Source organism: Oncorhynchus kisutch, linkage group LG4 (assembly GCF_002021735.2).
Source record: "Oncorhynchus kisutch isolate 150728-3 linkage group LG4, Okis_V2, whole genome shotgun sequence".
Taxonomy (NCBI): Eukaryota; Metazoa; Chordata; class Actinopteri; order Salmoniformes; family Salmonidae; genus Oncorhynchus; species Oncorhynchus kisutch.
Window position 1 is genome coordinate 16,760,745 of NC_034177.2, and position 18,804 is coordinate 16,779,548.

The following is an 18,804-nucleotide window of genomic DNA, read 5'->3' on the forward strand; positions in this document are numbered from 1 at the left end:
GTGGGTAGCCTAATTTAATTGGCATTGGACCCTGATGTGAAAAATCGGTACTGAATCGTATGGATATGCTTATAGAAACTATGACAGATTAATATGTGTCTTTCTTTAGAAATACAATTCCACTGACTGGATCTGGTGGCCAACAATAAAGCCATTTGCAATACACAGGCTAAATTATACAACGGGTGGGTCTAATTCTGAATGCTGATTGGTTAAAAACCGCATTCCAGCCGGTGTCTATTTCACAAGTTACCGCTGGCTAAATCTATGACGTCAAAATGTTGATTCACTCTGTTTCATCTCACTGCGCAATCCACTGTCTCGTCAACCCTGGAAATGTATAAACTTGATCTCCACTATAAAAAGCATCTAGATATTATCTCCCATTTCTTTTTTTGCAATACATACGCTAAAATGGAATATAATAAATGTATTATATTCATGGAACCTCTGTCTTTTAACTGGCCTAATGATGAGAAACGTAGGGTCTATTTAACTGAAAACCTAAAACCTAATTTAATTCCTCGAAGACTCCTCAAATTTATTGGATGAGGGTGGTGCTTGATTGTTTCCATTCATTCCCCTCTACGTCACATGTGTCAAACTCATTCTACGAAGGGCCGAGTGTCTGCGGGTATTCGCTCCTCCCTTGTACTTGATTGATGAATTAAGGCCTCTAATTAGTAAAGAACTCCCCTCACCTGGTCTAGGTCTTAAATGAAAGAAGAAGAAAAACCTAGGCCCTCTGTGGAAGGAGTTTGACACCCCTGCCCAACGTGATTGATCATATTTCTAATGTGGCTTTCTCTTCAAAACGTTTTCTCTACTGAACATAACCCAGGATTTCCCTTCAGCCTTTTGACACTATTTTGATGACGTTTACGGAAGTTATAGCGCCTCTGATGTGGACAAAATGATCGGGGATCTCTTGATATTCGGGTAATGTTCTCCTTTTTAAAATTGTGTTATTGAAACAAATCAACGACTTAATGAAAAGATGAATGCTATTTAAAAAAAAATAGGTAATGTGATATTAAGCAATAGTGGTATTTTGTTTCAACCAGCCAGTGTGTAGTTTGATTGTTGTTCTTAGCAAGCTAACGCTTAGCAGGCGTAAAAGAAAGCTAACTTCTACCAGCTACGCCTGTGTGGCTGAGCAAGCCTAGTTAGTTATTTTCTTTGCCAACTCACTAACGTTAGCTAGCTACAGTAGCCCAGTTTAGACTTGCTTCGTGACAAAGTTGGAGTTCTGTGCCATGGCATGTGCTTCATTAGAAGTGATCATTTCTAGTTGTCTGTGTCCTCCTTTTTAGGACCTTACTCATGAATGCTGGTGCTGTGTTAAACTTCAAACTGTGAGTATGATACAATTTGAGTCTTACCCTGAAGACGTTGTGCACGTGTAACCGGTACTGTAGCTCTGCGCTGTGTGTGATTGATTGAGACTAAAGACGTTGACGTCAGAGATCAGTTTGTTTTATTGTATCAGAGTTCTCTATCCTGCATCCAAAATAAAATCCAAAACATTTGTAGAGCATAAATAGGTCCTGCCAATCGTCGCCTCTCTCGCTCTCCTAGTGCATCAAAATTATTTTAAAATAGAAAAGTGAGTACAGCCTCTCCTTGTAATGTATCAACACAATGTACATTTTACATAAAACCACAACTGCATCCAAAAGAAGACAAAACATTTGTAGAGCACAAATACGTTCTGCCAATCGTCGCCTCTCTGTACAACAGACGGACAATACAAAGGACTGGGATTAATCGAGGACCTTGCCATCGTTCACACATACAATACCTTAGCTAGCTAGTAACCACATGTTAAATACATCTTGACAATACCATCCACTTATGAGTAAACTATACATCATTATTCATGAACAAAACACTGACTTTGTGCTTAATCTAACTTTTTTTCTGAAGATGACAGAAAAAGCATACCTACCTCTCCTAGTGCATCAGTTATTTGAGCACGAGTACACAGGGCAAAACATAAGTATGCGCTCTCCTAATTCCCCAGGATGCAGGAATGCGTAATAACAAATCAACATGCTATATTAATATATGAACCTGGTGAAATTCAAAGTATTATAACAACTGATACACTGGTAACCAATATTGCTCAACCATGTATTTTTACTAGCTCATCAATACAAGACAAACAACACTGTCCTCTATTACAGAAAGAGAAAGGAGACGCATGGAGGATTTGGAGATGAACCTCGTGGACCAACTACAGGTGTGTAATACATGAGTGTATTAAAAACCTCACCCGTGAGAACTTCACAGGGTAACTATCCATGAAAAAGTGGGGACACTTGAGTGGTCTGCATTGAGAGAGAATCTATTTTTCAATAACATTAGGCTGCAGGCAGCTATGGCTGTTTCTGCATTGTTTGTATACCTTCCCCTCTGCCTTTGAGTCAGACTGAAGCATGATTGGTACGCTGCATTGCATGATGGACAGTAGCCCAATATTGGACTAAAGGAGCCTAACCTTAATCCTTATAGTTCTATGAGTTGACATGTTCTCTTTGAGGCGAATTGTCTCTGGCAACCAAAAGATCCACATACTCCATCTAAATGTGAATTGATTCTCAATTGCTGTACGGTTCTAGAAACATAAAACGCTCTACTTTCATATCGCATCAAATTAATTCACAAACGCAAAATATACTTACTGTACACTGTTTTAACAGTTGCATCCAACAGTATTTTTCAGTGACAACATGTTTGTGGTGTCAGTCTTCTGTTTACACACAGGTGTTCGGCGACGCAGATAGCTAATTAGCACAGGTAGTCGACTCTCTTCCGTCTGTTTTCCTTAAACAAGCGATGTAAAATGGGAATATGGCCATGTGGGAACTCTAACCCTTTTAAAGGTGTGTGTGATAATTTACCTTTTTGGGGAAAATGATTTCTTGCTGATATGAAAGTTAAGTTCCTTTCCAAAACCGTACTGCAAGCGATGTGTGTTTAACGTTTAGAGCAAGCGTCGGGACTCTTAACAAAACTCCCCCAGCCAGAAGATACTAAGATGCTAACTACCTTTATCGCCTATTGACGATAGTATCTATAAACAGGCTAGATGGACCAATAAAACACAATGAAGGGCTGAAATTATGTCATGGCGTATTTGTTTTAGGTGACAACATCAGGGAGTTCCTCCTGAGTCTACGTTACTTCCGGATCTTCATTGCCTTATGGAACATCTTCATGATGTTTTGCATGATTCTGTAAGTATCTGCCATCTTGTAGAGGCTAATCTACTTAAGCAATAAGGCCCGAGGGGGTGTGGTGTGTATGGCCAATATACCACGGCTAAGTGTTCTTCTTACGCACAATTGGCCATATGCCACAAACCCCTGAGGTGCCTTATTGCTATTATAAACTGGTTACCAACGTAATTACAAGAGTAAAAATAATGTTTTGTCATACCTGTGGTATATGGTCTGATATACCACAGCTTTCAGCCAATCAGCATTCAGGGCTCAAACCACTCAGTTTATAATAGTAATGTTCACACTGAGGTGCTTCTGTGCCTCAAAAGGTATACTCCTTATTGACTATAATGTATTTATTGCCCATATCTATTACACTTACAGATTGTTTGGATCATGATCAACTTCGTTGTTGGATTGGGGACCCCTGCTGAAAAATTTAACAAATATTACATCTTTTTCGAGTTGATACTTTGATGGTTTGCTCTTGTGTCAGATCCTGTGACCATTCTGTGCATTTAGTTTGTATTTATATATCTCAATGTCTTGCCTGTAATTTTCAGTAAGCAGATTATTCCGCACAATAACACTTACTACTACATGTATAAGTTAGTTAAAACACATTTGTACATGTTATATTTGGACCTCCATGTTTATTCAACTGTGAATATACGAAACATTGGACTCTTGGCTGTTCTCTTCATAATTTTCTGTTCCTTTCAGGCTTTTACTATCTTATTTGGGTTGCTGACCTGTTATTTATAGTCCTCATTTTCTTCTAAAACTTGTGAATACAATGAGAAAATATGTAAATCCCCAACCATTTTAGACATGTTTGATGTGTTTCTTACATAGGCCTTCTGATGTTACCAGCAGTCAGACTTCAATTCATCATTGTGTACTTTTGTCACATCTATAACCTAGTTCTGTATAATAAACCTTTACTCTGAAATGCACCTGGTGTTTTCAGCATACCTTTTTTCCTTTTCTATTCCGGTATTTGAGTAGTGTTTCAGTGATTCTCGACCTTAGTTGGTTGCTGTACTTAATCGTGTATTTAACACACTCACTCACCTGTAAGCATGTAAAACATGTGTGTATTAAATCTTCATTCAATTAAATGAATGAGCATAGGCCTATATAGGCTACAGTTTTGACATTTATCAGAATGTATTTTTTTGGGCTCTACTGTTCATGCTAAATGTATTGAATTGAGACTACATAATGTTTAGTCTAAGACTAGATGCCCTCCCATGGCTACGCCCCTGCCCAGTCATGTGGAATGCATTTATTTCAATTGACTGATTTCCATATGATCTGTAACTCCGTAAAATCGTCAATTGTTGCGTTTACGTTACTGTTAAGTATACGTACAGAATAATAAGAACTGCTCTGAGAACGTTGTCCAGCTAGTGTTTGGTTACACATACATACTGCAATATGATAACCCAGTAATGAAACTGAAGGTATACAAAAAATAATATCTCCTTATGTTGACACATTTCCATTCAGTCGATGGCAGTGTACGTGGTGACATCTGACGTCTCCGTGTTACATTTCCCACCATGCACCAGGAGAGCGTTTTTCAGCAGAGAGACCGATGTTGAAAGACCACTGCCACAGCGTTGGCTACTGCCGAAGAGGCAGTTGGACACATGAATATTCGGAAGATCCTCTCTCTGGAGACAGTTATTCATTGCAAAATACATGAATACACCTGGACAAACAATAAAGCCCCATAGAATATGGGGCTTTATTTACTAACACATCTCCCAAAAGGCCTGTGAGTGTCTAAGTCACCCACCCGTCTTTTCGGAGGATTCCTCGCCCTCGTCTACTGTACTGATCCGCACCACTGCCAGGCAATGACATCGGCTACGGCAACTCCGCAGGAGATGAGAGACCGGCTGATGCAGGCCATCGATGGCCAAAGCAATGTGAGTTAACTAGTTAACTTTTCCACTAATTTTAAGTGTCTGTGCCCACAATTGCAATGGTCCCCAATTGTGATTGTCTTATGACTAACGTCGACAGCGTACATTAGCTAACTACAGTAACGTTATCTGTAAGCCTGGTAGCTAGGTAGATCTAAGAGTTTGTTGTTAAGCTAAGTAAATACTAGATACTAAGCTAGTTAATTAGCTGTGTAGTAACTAGCTAAACACACTGGACTCTGGACTGACCCCCAGCATGTTGATAGCTTCGTATAAATAATACCGCGGTGTTGCTGGTAATGAACCATTCATGTAAACTCGCGAGATCAGGAGCCTTGTGAGGCTAGTATGTTGACATATTCGGTTCTCAACCAATAGTATAAATCAATCATTATTCTCAACCGTTATTATACCTCAGCGTTTTCAACCTGTCTCAGTTATTCTAATAAGATAACTATCTGCTTACCTGTCATTTAGCACAGCTAGCTAGTTAGTTTTGATTTCGAAACTTAATGTTAGCTAACTAGCAAGCACGCTAACTACACTGAACAAAAATATGAACGCAACATGTAAATTGTTGGTCCCATGTTTCATGAGCTGAAACAAAAGATCACAGAAATGCTCAATACCCACAACGCGTATTTCTCTCAAATTTGTTAGTGAACATTTCTCCTTTGCCAAGATAATCCATCCACCTGACAGGTGTGGCAAAGGGCTTAATTTATTTATTTACGTTTACAGATTTCCTCATATGAACTGTAACTCAGTAAAATCAATTAAATTGTTGCATGTTGCGTTTTTATTTTTGTTAAGTATATTTAAAGATGCAAACAGTACCGTTGCCTATGACTATTGTAGCTAACCAGAGATAAAAACTGCGACTTTACTGGAGTTTAGTCTGCCACCCCTATACTGATTTTAAGTTAGGACCAAGTAGACTGGCGAGTGTGGACATTCAGCTAACTGCTTACTAGGCACTGTAGCTAGCTAACTAAATGGAAGAATGACCTGACCACTCTTAACCTAGCACCAACGTCAGCAATGTCTTTGGTAATTAGCTACCTATAGCATTCACACATACAGTCAGTGATTAGGCCTATTACCCAGTAAAGAGAATTTGACAGACAAGAATGTTTTAAATTGAAAGCGCACTAAACATATTCAGCACAGCCAGACTTGGATCAGTTTGTAGTGTAGGCTTAGTATGGGTGCCATCAGTCAAAGGCCCAACTACTTATGCTATTTGATATTAACAAAGTGTTCCCTTGAAAGAAATGTCTGAGGTAACCAAATGTGGTGTTGAAGTGACAACACATTGCAAGGATGCTTGCCAAGTCTGTTGGTCAAGACTTGTGGGCCTACCTATCATAGGCATTAGTGCTGAGCAATTTAGTGATTTTTGAAGTCTGTTTGATTATCAACAAAAAAATAATAATAATTAAGTCCTAAATTTCAGTTAACATTATTATTATTTTTACATGCATTATGAAATGATGACCGTAAAATGATAAGAGCTTTTTAATGTAAATTCCAAAGCCCAAAATAGTTAACATTTAATTGCCAAAAAATGAAAATATTCCATTGTCTCTCAGGTCCACATAGACAAATAGGAAATTACTATGAAATATTGAAAAATTTCAGTTGTGTATGTTTCGTTTTATTTAATTTGATTATTTTTCATTCCTTAAAGTAATCTCATCTCTGCTCAGGCAGAAGCAGCCAGCCAGACAACCATCTAACATTACTCTGTTCTCCCCAGGCTAGCCTGCCTAAGTACTGTATGCTGCAGAGCTGTCAGATGATCATTTTACTGGTTTAAAAAACAAACATAAGGCATACTTTCAACAGTGGTGTAAATTAATACTTAAGTAGATTTTTTGGGTATCTGTACTTTACTATTTTTATTTTTTACAACTTTTATTTCACTACATTCCTAAAGAAAATGATGTACTTTTTATTCCATACATTTTCCCAGACACCCAAAAATACTCTTAACATTTTGAATGCTTAGCAGGACAGTAAAATGGTCAATTCACAAACTTATAAAGAAGACGTCTCTACTGGCTCTGGTCTGGCGGACTCACTAAACACAAATTCTTAATATGTAAATGATGCTGGAGTGTGGCCCTGGCTAGCTGTAAATTTAAAAACTCATTGTGCTGGTTTGCTTAATATAAGGAATTTGCAAAGATTTATACTTTTACTTTTGATACTCAAGTATATTTCAAACCAAATACTTTTACTCAAGTAGTATTTTACTGGGTGAATCACTTTTACTTGTCATTTTCTATTAAAGTACTTTTACTTTTACTCAAGTATGATAATTGGGTACTTTTTCTACCACTGACTTTCACAAACTGTCTCTATCCGTCTCTCTCGTAGTAGTGTTGTGTACATTCTGCTCTCATGCGGCGGTGTTTGCGGTCTGTGTGTATCTTACCCAAACGTAGCAGGCGTAAAAGTGTATCTACTTTGATCCGGAAAATAACAGCCGCAATGGATTATGACCATTGTAGTTAATTACCACGTTTATGCGCTGAACTAGGTTGAACATTTGCTTCAGGAAAACTACAACTCTCAGCCGAGCGTATCTTAACTTAATTTCTCTCATGAATGAGAATGGGGTCATGGCTAGAAGGGATCCAGCTTTTCTTGTTTTCTTGTTTTTTTTTATTTACAGAGAGAGAGGGGCACAATGCAACACTCAGACATAATTTACAAAGCATTTGTGTTTAGTGAGTCCGCAACATCAGGGGCAGTAGATGACCAAGGATGTTCTCTTGGTAAGTGTGTGAATTGGACCATTTTCCTGTCCTGTTAAGCACTCAAAATGTAAGGCGTACTTTTAGCTGTCAGAGAAAATGTATGGAGTAAAAAGTACATACTTTTGCTTCACTACATTCTTAAAGAAAATAAAGTTGTCAAAAATAAAAATGTAAAGTACAGATACCATAACAAAATGACTTAAGTAGTACTTGAAAGTATTTTTACTTAAGTACTTTACACCACTGACTTTGATAAACGCTGGAATCTTTTTCTAGCCATGTCTGAGAAATGGTGTGATAGGCCCCTCCCAAAATGATTAGTTTAATAACTGAAAACCCCCCTGAAATGTCATTTATTCACTCAGCACTAATAGGCATACACTGCTGAAAATAACCTTTCTCTGCCAAGGCTTACAGCATAATATTCATTGAGCCAATTCAGAGCTGAGATTTGATTTGGGTTGTTATATATATTGTGTGTGTAAACAGTTTTAGTTGAACATATCTTGCACAAAACCCCCTTATTGTTGAGTCAAGTTTTGAATATGAATAAATCTAGCCAGTCAGATTTAGTGGATTGGTTAGGTTTAGCCTAATGCTCCTTACTGGTATGACTAGAATGGCTAACATTTGCATGTGTATTCTCAGTTTTGTAATCTCAAACTTGAAACTGCTATTGGTTTACATCCCCGGTACAGGTGCACATCTGAAAGTCCATTCAAATGTAGCCATATGCTTTTGTCCTCCACATTTTACAGGGGAAATCGCTGTGGGGTGCTAATCTGAATAACAGCCATTTGTATTAGATGATCAACAACACTAAATTCATCATCAGTGAGATTTCTGTTAAACCGAGATGGCTACACCATGGAAATCTTGATAGACTACTAGCTGCTGACAGACTACTATTTGCATTGTACAAGTGGTTGAAGCTGTGTAGGCTAATGTTTGGGGGGGTTGACATTTTATTTGAGGCTAGTAGGCCTTAACATCAGTATCTAACTACTCCTGTATATTGTTTTTTGAGATGAAAAACATTAAAACTAAACAAAATGTCAGACGGAGGGGAGCTACCAAGAAGCTAGCCAGAGAGAGACTCATGATATGAATAACTTAGTTAAAGATATTGTAGTCCTGCTGCTGCCTGCAGACATGACTTGTTGGTGAACATGTTATTTGTTTTCATATGGTCTCTGCCCACAGGTCAGTAGCTGACTGTCAACCTCTATACATCCATTGATCTGGGGAATGATCCATTAGGCCTCATCAATTAAAAAAACATTTTTTAAGGAACTCCGTCTGGTTTGCAACTTACTCTAGAAAGTTGTAATAGTAGAATTCACGAGGTGCCATTTCGAAATGAGGTAGTGCATCATCAGTTTTCCTCTTGTCATTTTAGTCGAGTACCCCGAACAGTACATGTTTTTATTGTAAGCCTGGACAAGCACACCTGATTTAACTTGACAACTAATCATCAAACCCTTAATGAGTTGAATGAGGTGTGTTTGTCAAGGGCGACAACGAAACTGTACTTTTGTGGGTACTCGTGGACCAGGGTTGGGAAACACTGCCTTAGATGGCTATTTATAACTTATCAGAAATGTCCAAATCAACTAGCCCATGTCAGGTAACGTTTTTTAACTCGGTGTTTTATCCCAAAGATTTTGTAGTAATGTTCAAGTCACTCAAATATCACATGAATACAGATTACACTTGGCAATATGTATAGAATTCCAAGAACATGAGCTTTAAAACGGCTAAATGTTCTCTGCACCCCATGACAATGTGTAGAATTGCAGGAAATAAGCTTTAAACCTGCAACATTTTCTCTCTGCCAACAAGAGGGGTGTGAACAGTTCTTGTGCCCATAGAAATAGAAGTGGTGTGCAGGGGCATGCGGGATGTTCCCCAATGGTGGAAGGGGGGACTTGAGTGAAAAAGTTTGTAAACACCTGATCTAAGCCACCGACTCTATGGATGTCAGTGTGTGGTTTTGAATCCAATGATTCAATGATTTGTTATATACACTCAAAGCTCTTTATTTACAAATATCCAAATGCCTCATCTGTCTTTGTAAATAGTAATTGAGGGTTTTCCTATGGACATTTTCTGTCTTTCTTTATTATGAATAGTTTTAACATGATTTGATGTTTACTTTCCAGCAGATCTGCAACATGGTGGCTGTAATGGAAGTCATTTCCTATTTGGAGAAATATCCCATCACCAAGGAAGCACTTGAGGTAGGATACACAAGGGGTAAATATCCATAATAATATTATGTCTGCTCTTGGAAATAGATGTTGTGAAGATGGGGTTTGTACTAAAGAAAACTTCCTGTTCTTCCTCAAGGAAACCCGCCTTGGCAAGCTGATCAATGACGTAAGGAAAAAGACGAAGGATGAGGATCTCGCCAAGCGTGCAAAGAAGCTCCTGCGCACATGGCAGAAGCTAATTGAGCCTGGGCAGAGTGAGGCACTATCCAAGGGGCAATTGGGTCCGCCAGGCGCTGCCAACGGTGGTATGCATCTCTGCCGGATGGACGTCTCCCCTCCAGCTGCTATCCCGCCTTCAGGTAAAATGGTTCCGGAGCTCAAGAGTAGAAATGACTTCAACAACCGTTACTCCCCCAAAGCGGAAAAGTCAGGCAACCGAAAACGGAAGGGGGAACAGAGGGACAGGCAGCACATACCAATGAAAATTTCCAAAATAACCGCCTATGAAAGAACACACAACTCACGACTGCCAACAAATGGAATTGGAGCCAGTCCTGAGGCTTTTACGGACACATGTGGTCCACATCTTAAATCCGACAAGGATGGTGCTGAGCATCTTGACATGGACAGGCTCAACAATATCCCTGTCAATGCTGTCAAACCTCACCCTAGCTCACCGGGAGTACCCAAACCTCTGAGCACTTCCGCATTGCTCAAAACGGCTGTTTTGCAACAGCATGGAAAAATGGACCTGGCTGTCTCAGGAGGGGGGCTGCATCAGCCCAAACACCCTCGAAGCAACTCATATAGTCCCAGAAGTACAAAACAGGATGCGGTAGTTAAACTGTCTATGACCAAATCAACGACTCTACTGAGCCCTGCTCGGAGCCCCAGGGTCATGGACAGCTCTGGACTGGGGCCCTCCCCTTTGCGTTCTCCACACCTTTTAACTCCATGTATGCAGGGTTCCCTCACTGTTGGGCCTCTGCCTACAGAGTCTGCCCTTCATTGGGACGGACCGGCAGACATGGACCAACGCCTTCAACAAAGCACCAGGAGACCTGACTCTCTGCACTCCAAAGCCTCGTCCCACAGCGAGGTGAAGGCAGAGAGTGATGGTTCTGTCACTAGCACAGAGAGAAAGAGGAGAAAGAAATACAGGTCCAGAGACTATACAGTGAACTTGAGTTGGCAGCCCACAGAAGAGACCACAATGCCATGTAGGTTAAAAGACCGTAGACTTACGTTTGACCCTGTAACAGGGCAGATCAAACCCTCAACCCTCAAAGAGTCTTACCCGGAACGGGAGGCTACAGTGGCTCCGGTCACACCAGAACTTCCTCGGACAGAACTGCTCAAGCAGAACCATTGTGCACAGAATAGCCCTGTTACTCCCAGTCCGTTTCAACAGACCAACTGGAAAGAGCTGTCAAGGAATGAAATCATCCAGTCCTACCTTAACCGTCAAAGCAACGTGCTCACATTGTCTGGGGCTCAAACCTCGGGGGCACACTTTTTCATGTCTGAGTACTTGAAACAAGAGGGACATCATATCAAAGAGGGCAGAAAAAAACACATGCTGGTACCAAATATCCCTGATACGGACTTACCAGGGGTGAGCCGAGCTGTCACAAACGAGGATCTCAACAGAATACACAAGGAGCACTGGCCTGGGGTGAATGGTTGCTATGACACCAAGGACAACTGGTATGAATGGACAGATTGCATTTCCTTAGACTCACATGGGGATGATGCCAAGCTGAATATCCTGCCATATGTCTGCCTAGACTGAGTTTAATGAGCTGTGGCTTCAAGAGGGAAAAATGGCACCTTCCTTGGCTGAGTGCAAAAAGGCAATTATCAATGGAAGAACCTGCTCACTCCTTTGCAGAGGTGGTGTAAGAGAGGCCTTGCTAATTGTGCTGCTCCCATAAAAAGCAAACGTTGATCAGTTTCGATGGGAGAGAGCTCAGCTGTAGCATCACTGAAGTTCTTTGAGTGGAATGGGTCCATACATTGTCTGCCAAATGCTAAGAGTTTAAGGTGCCCAGTAACTTCAAGTATGGAACCTGTTTGGCATGTACATGCTGGCAAAGAGAATGAAACGTGTGGTTATATCATGTATGCATTTATTTATCTCTTATTTTCTTTAATTTTGTTAGTTACATAAAAATAAAATTATACACTTCACTTATTCAATCAGTTCTGCTTGTCAGATAAGGTAAAACTGTGTTCTGCATATTTTCTCACAAAAATTGTTTGCAGTAGCAACATTCCATACCACCATACAACTAGAACGGTTCTTGCACCAACACTAACATCTTAATATACAGGGAAACTATCTGCAAAATGACACATTATGGAAATGTGAGAGTTTATAGCATTTTCTTTAGCTTTTCCTTTTTTCCTGTTTCTAGGTAGTAAAATATGAATTCTAATGGCAAAGCAGGTGATGCTACAACATTGCAACTATGAGGAAAAACAGACAAATAAAATGTTTATGCTGGAAATATACTTGGTCCCATTCCTTTATATTGTTTGCCTTATGGAAAACAATGTTTCCTCAAACGGAGCCTTAGTGAATGTACAGAAATTTGCCTTTTTGTGTTCAGGAATGCAGAGGAGAACATATTTGCTACTTAGTCCTTTTTAAATGGACACGTTGATACAGTATGTGTTAATAAAAAATAAAAAAGCATATCGTGAGTGTCTTTCTCGCTTTCATGTGGAAAGCCGTTTGGGTCTTTGCGTGTCAAATATTCACGTCAAAAAAGCTTGTTGACCAATCAGGACCTGAATATGACTGCACGTCACATACTTTAACGCGTTCCTAATTTTTTTACGTAGTGATTACACTCACACTTGTATTTCATTTGTCACAACTATTTATAGATACGTATGCTATGTTGCCGGTAATGTTGTCTCGCGCACCTACAGTGCTGGTCATTAAAAAAAAAAGCTAGCTAGCTCATGGATGCAAACAATGTTCATCACCAAAAACATAGTAAAACAACAACTGTTTCAGTAGCTATAGCGAGGTGTCATATAAAATAACCCTAATTTATAAGACCGTTATTTAATTAATTGTCGTCGGACACATCTATGTGAAGTTAGCCACAATAGTGGACTTTGCGGTTAGCCTTCAAAATAAAAGTATATCATTGACTGTAATGCAAATTAATACAAATAGTAGAATTATGCCATAATTGAATAGATCAGGCTAAACGAGGTTGGAATGTGTAAGGATTTAGGATTAATGCATTTTAAACCCGCTACCATATTACTTAAGATTGAATTGTTTGAACAACAGCTGCTTTGTCTTTATCTGTGTGTGTGTGACAAGAACTGAGTAACATGGTGTGACTTGCATGTTGCAAAGCGGTGTACTGTTTGCTACATTTGCCTTGCCTGTCTGTGTGTGTGACAATATTGAGCACATGGTGTGACTTGCTGCATGTTACAAAGTTGTGGTAATCAGGTATAGGGAGGGGTGGTCATCACGAGGTTTAACTGAGAGGGAAAAATACTGAACAACACAATAGCAGGAACTGAGCAACTGTTACAACTAGGGTGTGATACCAGAACAGTGAGAATCTATACATCGACAGAGGGTGAACTCCAAGAAGCGCCAAGAGGCTAGGACTAGTCTGAGAGCCTGCGATAGGCTGAGCAAGTCTAAACCACGCTCAGCCTCTACTGTGATAGGCCAACGGGTTGGAACTATGTCTATCACAGTATAAGAACAGCTGTTTACGTACATCCTGTCAGTTCTCTGTTTGCCCTGTGAGGTGGGACAGAGAGCCCGTATATACGAAAATTGCATTTACCATTTATTGCTTGAATTTAATTAAAGATAATTAACGACAGATTCTGACATTTATTCTTCCTGATACCGGATTCGAAAGACGCAGCCTCTAACAAATGTTATATAAAATCAACAAAATACTATTTGTTAATCTGACAAAAATGTTGAAATCACACTGGATGTATTTTACTTTAGAATTGCATTGGGTGCATACTTCACTGTACAGCCTTGCCTATGGATTATGGATCAATGACATGGGTATCAGTCTACTCAGTGACACCCAGAGAACATTAGCGTCGTAGCTCTCATTGCGGGACTCTGAAACAACTGTGAATTGAGCCACCTTTATTGTCAACCTATGTGTATTGAACACTATTTCAGAGGAAAAACAATACTGTGTTTTGGAGTCTGATAACTTTGAGGAGGACGTTGGGGAAAAAATATCTTGTGTATTGAGTAGACTGATCCCCAATCTGTAGGTAAAGCTGTACAGTGCAATATGAATGACACAATAGGCTGACTGAGGAGGTGATTTCACAGTCACAGTCCTGCAATAAGCGCTACAATGCTATTATTTGTATAAACTCTTCACAGTTGTGTTGTGTGGGTGTCACCGAGTAGACTGATGCCCCATTTCATTCCATTATTCCACCAATTGTAACCTTCTGCAACACTTTCAAATATGTACTTTTATTTTGAAGACAAACCGCACATTCCACTATTGTGACTAATCCTAATTGTGTCTAGCTTCACAACACAACCCTGTCCGGTTGAGTCCCACTAGCCAGATGAAGCTAGCTGGCTACTTATATCGTTAGCTTTGGGCAAAAGGGTTAAGTAGCTGGATAGCTATTTATTTTCATGAACCTAAGTTCAGTTCCAATTGGCGAACAACAAGTGGCTACCCAGCTAATACTTACAAGGATTCCTAAATCATTGTTAAGAATAATGAAAATTACTGCAGTTTCTACTGGTCATAGTTTTCTGGCTGGTTGTATTGGTGCTAGCTAGGTACCAAGCTAAAGCTAGTTATCCCAAACACCGCTTCCCATTAATTTCAATGGAAGGAAAGTGGTGGGAGGCGGTGAAAAAGTTCAACTTTACCCAACTTTATGAAAATCACCAGAGACGACCACTGGGCGATGACCAATCATATCGAGTGGTTCGTCCCATGACGAATTTGGCTAGAGACGTTCTTCAGCAAAGATGGCTGACAAAAATACTAGGACGGAAGCAAATGTAAGTGATTAAAACGTTAACGAATCATCCCAAAAAATGTAGTTGACAGTAATATGTTAGTTAATGTAGAGAAACGATTATGCATTTTTTTTAATCATAAAGTTAATTTACGAAAATCGCGATTTAGCAACCTAGCTGACTAGCTAACATTAGCCAGCTAGCTCTATGTTGTGACATGAGTATGAAATTATGGTTGTGTGTTTTAGGGACTCCTGAAACAACCAGCAAACCAGGCTGTCGTCTTGTGAAACAGTGGATGTAAAGAATCTAGTAGCTAGCTGAAGCATTTACTGCAAATTGAATGTAAAATTTGTTCAGCTTGCCTTGCTGATATTTGCCATGCAATGGAGATAGCTAGCTACGTTCTTGCTTATTGTGCAGTGGAGGATAAAAAAATACCTGTATATGCCTATGGATGTGTAGCTAGCTATCTAGCCGATCTGTGTATGGACCCAAACGTTTGGTATACATATTTGTTCAGAACCAAGCTATCATAGCCAGTTGTATTAACTTCAAAACCGTCAATGACATTAATGAAGCCTAAGGATTCAGTAGAATATAACTTTGTGCCAAGGATGCAAGTCGTATATACATGTAGTTATTACCATGCATGAGATCCCCACATTGTAGCCTGTATATTTAATATATTCAATGATTATGTACTCTACCGTGGCAAATAAAGGTACAGTTCAGGTATGAATGTCTGATTATTTTTCAGGCATATCCAATACCAGGAGATTAAATTCCAGTCTTTGAATGATGCGTGTCTGCATGTATGAAATACAATTACACACTTCAACAGTGTTTACCAATCTTGGTTCTGGGACATCAATGGTTACACATTGTAACTAAGACTAGAAACAGGATTTAACTAGTTAAAGGCTGATTTGTAACTTGTAAATACTCTAAAACCCATTCATCTCAATATCTAATGCCCTTCACCTGCATTGATTTGATAAACACAGGATAGGTATAGTATTTCATCAAATGAGACTTAATTTCAACCAGTAGAGAATGTGAAATGCTTTATTGAAATAAGTTCATTATCCAAGTGTTATAAATGCATGCATTAAATATTATAATTGTAATATAAATGCAAGTTCAATCTGTACTTCAATGCACATCTGTTGTGCATTATAAAAACAGAGGAAGAGGCATACAAGGGAAAGAGGTAAGAGCAGGGAATGCAGCATATAATTAAGGAATCAGTGCTACCCATATATTCTCTCAGTTCATCAAAATTACAGTGTTTCTAGTCGGCCCGAAGGTTATCTTAAGAGCGGGTAAGGTGGCAATGATGGGACCAGGGGTTGCCATCCACATGTCAAAATACACTGCTCAAAAAAATAAAGGGGAACACTAAAATAACACATCCTAGATCTGAATGAACTACTTTTTTCTTTACATAGTTGAATGTGATGACAACAAATCACACAAATTATCAATGGAAATCCAATTTATCAACCCATGACGGGTCTGGATTTGGAATCACACTCAAAATTAAAGTGGAAAACCACACTACAGGCTGATCCAACTTTGATGTAATGTCCTTAAAACAAGTCAATGAGGCTCAGTAGTGTGTGTGGCCTCCACGTGCCAGTATGACCTCCCTACAATGCCTGGGCATGCTCCTGATGAGGTGGCGGATGGTCTCCTGAGGGATCTCCTCCCAGACCTGGGCTAAATCATCCGCCAACTCTTGGCCAGTCTGTGGTGCAACGTGGCGTTGGTGGATGGAGCGAGACATGATGTCCCAGATGTGCTCAATTGGATTCAGGTCTGGGGAACGGGCGGGCCAGTCCATAGCATCAATGCCTTCCTCTTGCAGGAACTGTTGACAACACTCCAGCCACATGAGGTCTAGCATTGTCTTGCATTAGGAGGAACCCAGGGCCAACCGCACCAGCATATGGTCTAACAAGGGGTCTGAGGAACTCCTCTCAGTACCTAATGGCAGTCAGGCTACCTCTTGCGAGCACATGGAGGGCTGTGCGGCCCCCCAAAGAAATGCCACCCCACACCATGACTGACCCACCGCCAAACCGGTCATGCTGGAGGATGTTGCAGGCAGCAGAACGTTCTCCACGGCATCTCCTGTCACGTGCTCAGTGTGAAAATAAAAGAAAGCGCACACTCTTGGAGCTCAGATGCAAAAATGTAATACCAACGTTTCGACAGCCAAGCTGTCTTCATCAGGGTGTAATCACGAAAACTGCGGGATGACTCGTTTATATAGTGTCAAAAGACACAGGTGTCTGTAATCATGGCCAGGAGTGGCCTAATATCATTGGTTAATAATCAAATATTAAAATGTCATACAAAGAACAGCATACAAACAAATTGATAGCATACGATCATATATTAATTTGACTATACAAGTTTACATACAATTACAATGGCAAAGTCACAATAATCACAAGAATGGCTTCAGATCAAAGTCTACGTTGAGACCGAAGGGCGCAAGGGTCTTTAAACTAAAGATCCAGGCAGCCTCTCGTTTTAACAATAAATTATCAAGGTCACCCCCGTCCAAATAGACGTTGTTCAGGAATATCTTGGGGTGGTAAATCAGAGTTTACCAATTGGTCTCTGAGATTTCTGCCCCGCGAGAATACGACCAAGGGAAGGTCCGAAAACACATTACCGAGACTATCATCGGATTTTAGGATGTGCCAATGTTTGTGAACAATTCCCTTAATTTGTTCAGAGCACTTTGAATAGCGGGTAGTTAAAACGCAAGAATGCGTCTTTTTGCGAGACCGACCTTGAAAAAGGTAATGTCTCGTTTTGTTTAGAATTTTCCCAATGGCAATATTAATCTGATCATTCTTGTAGCCCCTCTCCTTGAACTTTCTTTGCGTCTCAGCCATATTTCTGTCGAAATCGGACAGTTTTTTTGCAAATTCTTTTGATTCGACAGAATTGGCTGTAGGGCAAACTATTTTTTAAGGGAAGTGGGTGACAACTATCAGCCCTCAACAAACTGTTACGATCAGTAGGTTTCCTGTAAAGATCAGTGTATAGAACATTATCTTCACACAAGATCAGAAAATCAAGAAAACTGATTCGACGTGTATCAGATTGCATACTAAATCTCAGATGCTCAGAACAGGAGTTAAGAAAAGCATGGAACGCCTGGAGCTGTTTTGCATCACCCCTCCATAAAACAAAAATATCATCAATATACCGTTTCCAAATAATGATGTGAGGCAAGAAAACATTTTTGAGAGGATTGAAAATAGACTGTTTCTCCATGTAACCCACATACAAATTAGCATAGTTAGGAGCCATGGGGGATCCCATAGCAGTCCCTTTAGTCTGAATAAAGAAATAATTTAGAAACATGAAATAGTTATGCGTGAGTACTATTTCAGCCAATGTTACAATGCATGCACTGGAAGGTAGTTCATTAGGGTCACGTTGCAGAAGAAAATGTTCCATAGCTTCAATACCGCCCTCGTGTGGAATATTAGTGTATAATGACTCAACATCAGAAGTAACTAACAAGGTATTCTCGGGGAGGAGAATCAAGGATCAAGAGGATCAAGAGATTCAATGATAGAGATCATACTACTGGTGTCCTTTACAAAGGAGGGTAGCTGTTCTGCGAGTGGTCTAATAAAA

The 18,804-nt window shown here is 39.8% G+C and overlaps 2 protein-coding genes and 1 long non-coding RNA gene across 5 annotated transcripts; all 3 read left to right on the forward strand.

The window, feature by feature from the left end:
• The first annotated feature begins 720 nt into the window (after nucleotides 1-720).
• On the forward strand, nucleotides 721-4,180 carry smim7 (small integral membrane protein 7). The gene is made up of 5 exons (XM_020480334.1): nucleotides 721-939; nucleotides 1,314-1,355; nucleotides 2,187-2,242; nucleotides 3,149-3,239; nucleotides 3,609-4,180. Exons 1-5 carry the CDS (start codon nucleotides 914-916, stop codon nucleotides 3,622-3,624), a joined length of 231 nt encoding a protein of 76 aa, XP_020335923.1. The 5' UTR covers nucleotides 721-913; the 3' UTR covers nucleotides 3,625-4,180.
• Nucleotides 4,181-4,799: 619 nt separating this feature from the next.
• LOC109889131 (mediator of RNA polymerase II transcription subunit 26) lies at nucleotides 4,800-12,834 on the forward strand. Of its 3 annotated transcripts, none has more exons than XM_020480335.2 (3): nucleotides 4,800-5,161; nucleotides 10,086-10,163; nucleotides 10,273-12,834. In XM_020480335.2, exons 1-3 carry the CDS (start codon nucleotides 5,090-5,092, stop codon nucleotides 11,926-11,928), a joined length of 1,806 nt encoding a protein of 601 aa, XP_020335924.1. In that variant the 5' UTR covers nucleotides 4,800-5,089; the 3' UTR covers nucleotides 11,929-12,834. The 3 variants fall into 3 exon arrangements, with proteins under 3 accessions (XP_020335924.1, XP_020335925.1, XP_031678390.1); XM_020480336.2 differs by having other exon boundaries at nucleotides 10,089-10,163; XM_031822530.1 differs by lacking the exon at nucleotides 4,800-5,161 and having other exon boundaries at nucleotides 10,089-10,179.
• A 1,875-nt stretch (nucleotides 12,835-14,709) lies between these two features.
• On the forward strand, nucleotides 14,710-15,923 carry LOC116373418 (uncharacterized). The gene is made up of 2 exons (XR_004209566.1): nucleotides 14,710-15,180; nucleotides 15,387-15,923. It is a non-coding gene; the product is annotated as an uncharacterized LOC116373418 (long non-coding RNA).
• Nucleotides 15,924-18,804: the final 2,881 nt, after the last annotated feature.

Coding starts and splice junctions, on each gene's coding strand:
- smim7 (XM_020480334.1), top strand. CDS start 914: ATGATCGGGGATCTCTTGATATTCGG. Junction 1,356..2,186: donor GCTGTGTTAAACTTCAAACT/GTGAGTATGATA, acceptor CCTCTATTACAG/AAAGAGAAAGGAGACGCATG. Junction 2,243..3,148: donor ACCTCGTGGACCAACTACAG/GTGTGTAATACA, acceptor TATTTGTTTTAG/GTGACAACATCAGGGAGTTC.
- LOC109889131 (XM_020480335.2), top strand. CDS start 5,090: ATGACATCGGCTACGGCAACTCCGCAGGAGATGAGAGACCGGCTGATG. Junction 5,162..10,085: donor CCATCGATGGCCAAAGCAAT/GTGAGTTAACTA, acceptor TTTACTTTCCAG/CAGATCTGCAACATGGTGGC. Junction 10,164..10,272: donor TCACCAAGGAAGCACTTGAG/GTAGGATACACA, acceptor TTCTTCCTCAAG/GAAACCCGCCTTGGCAAGCT.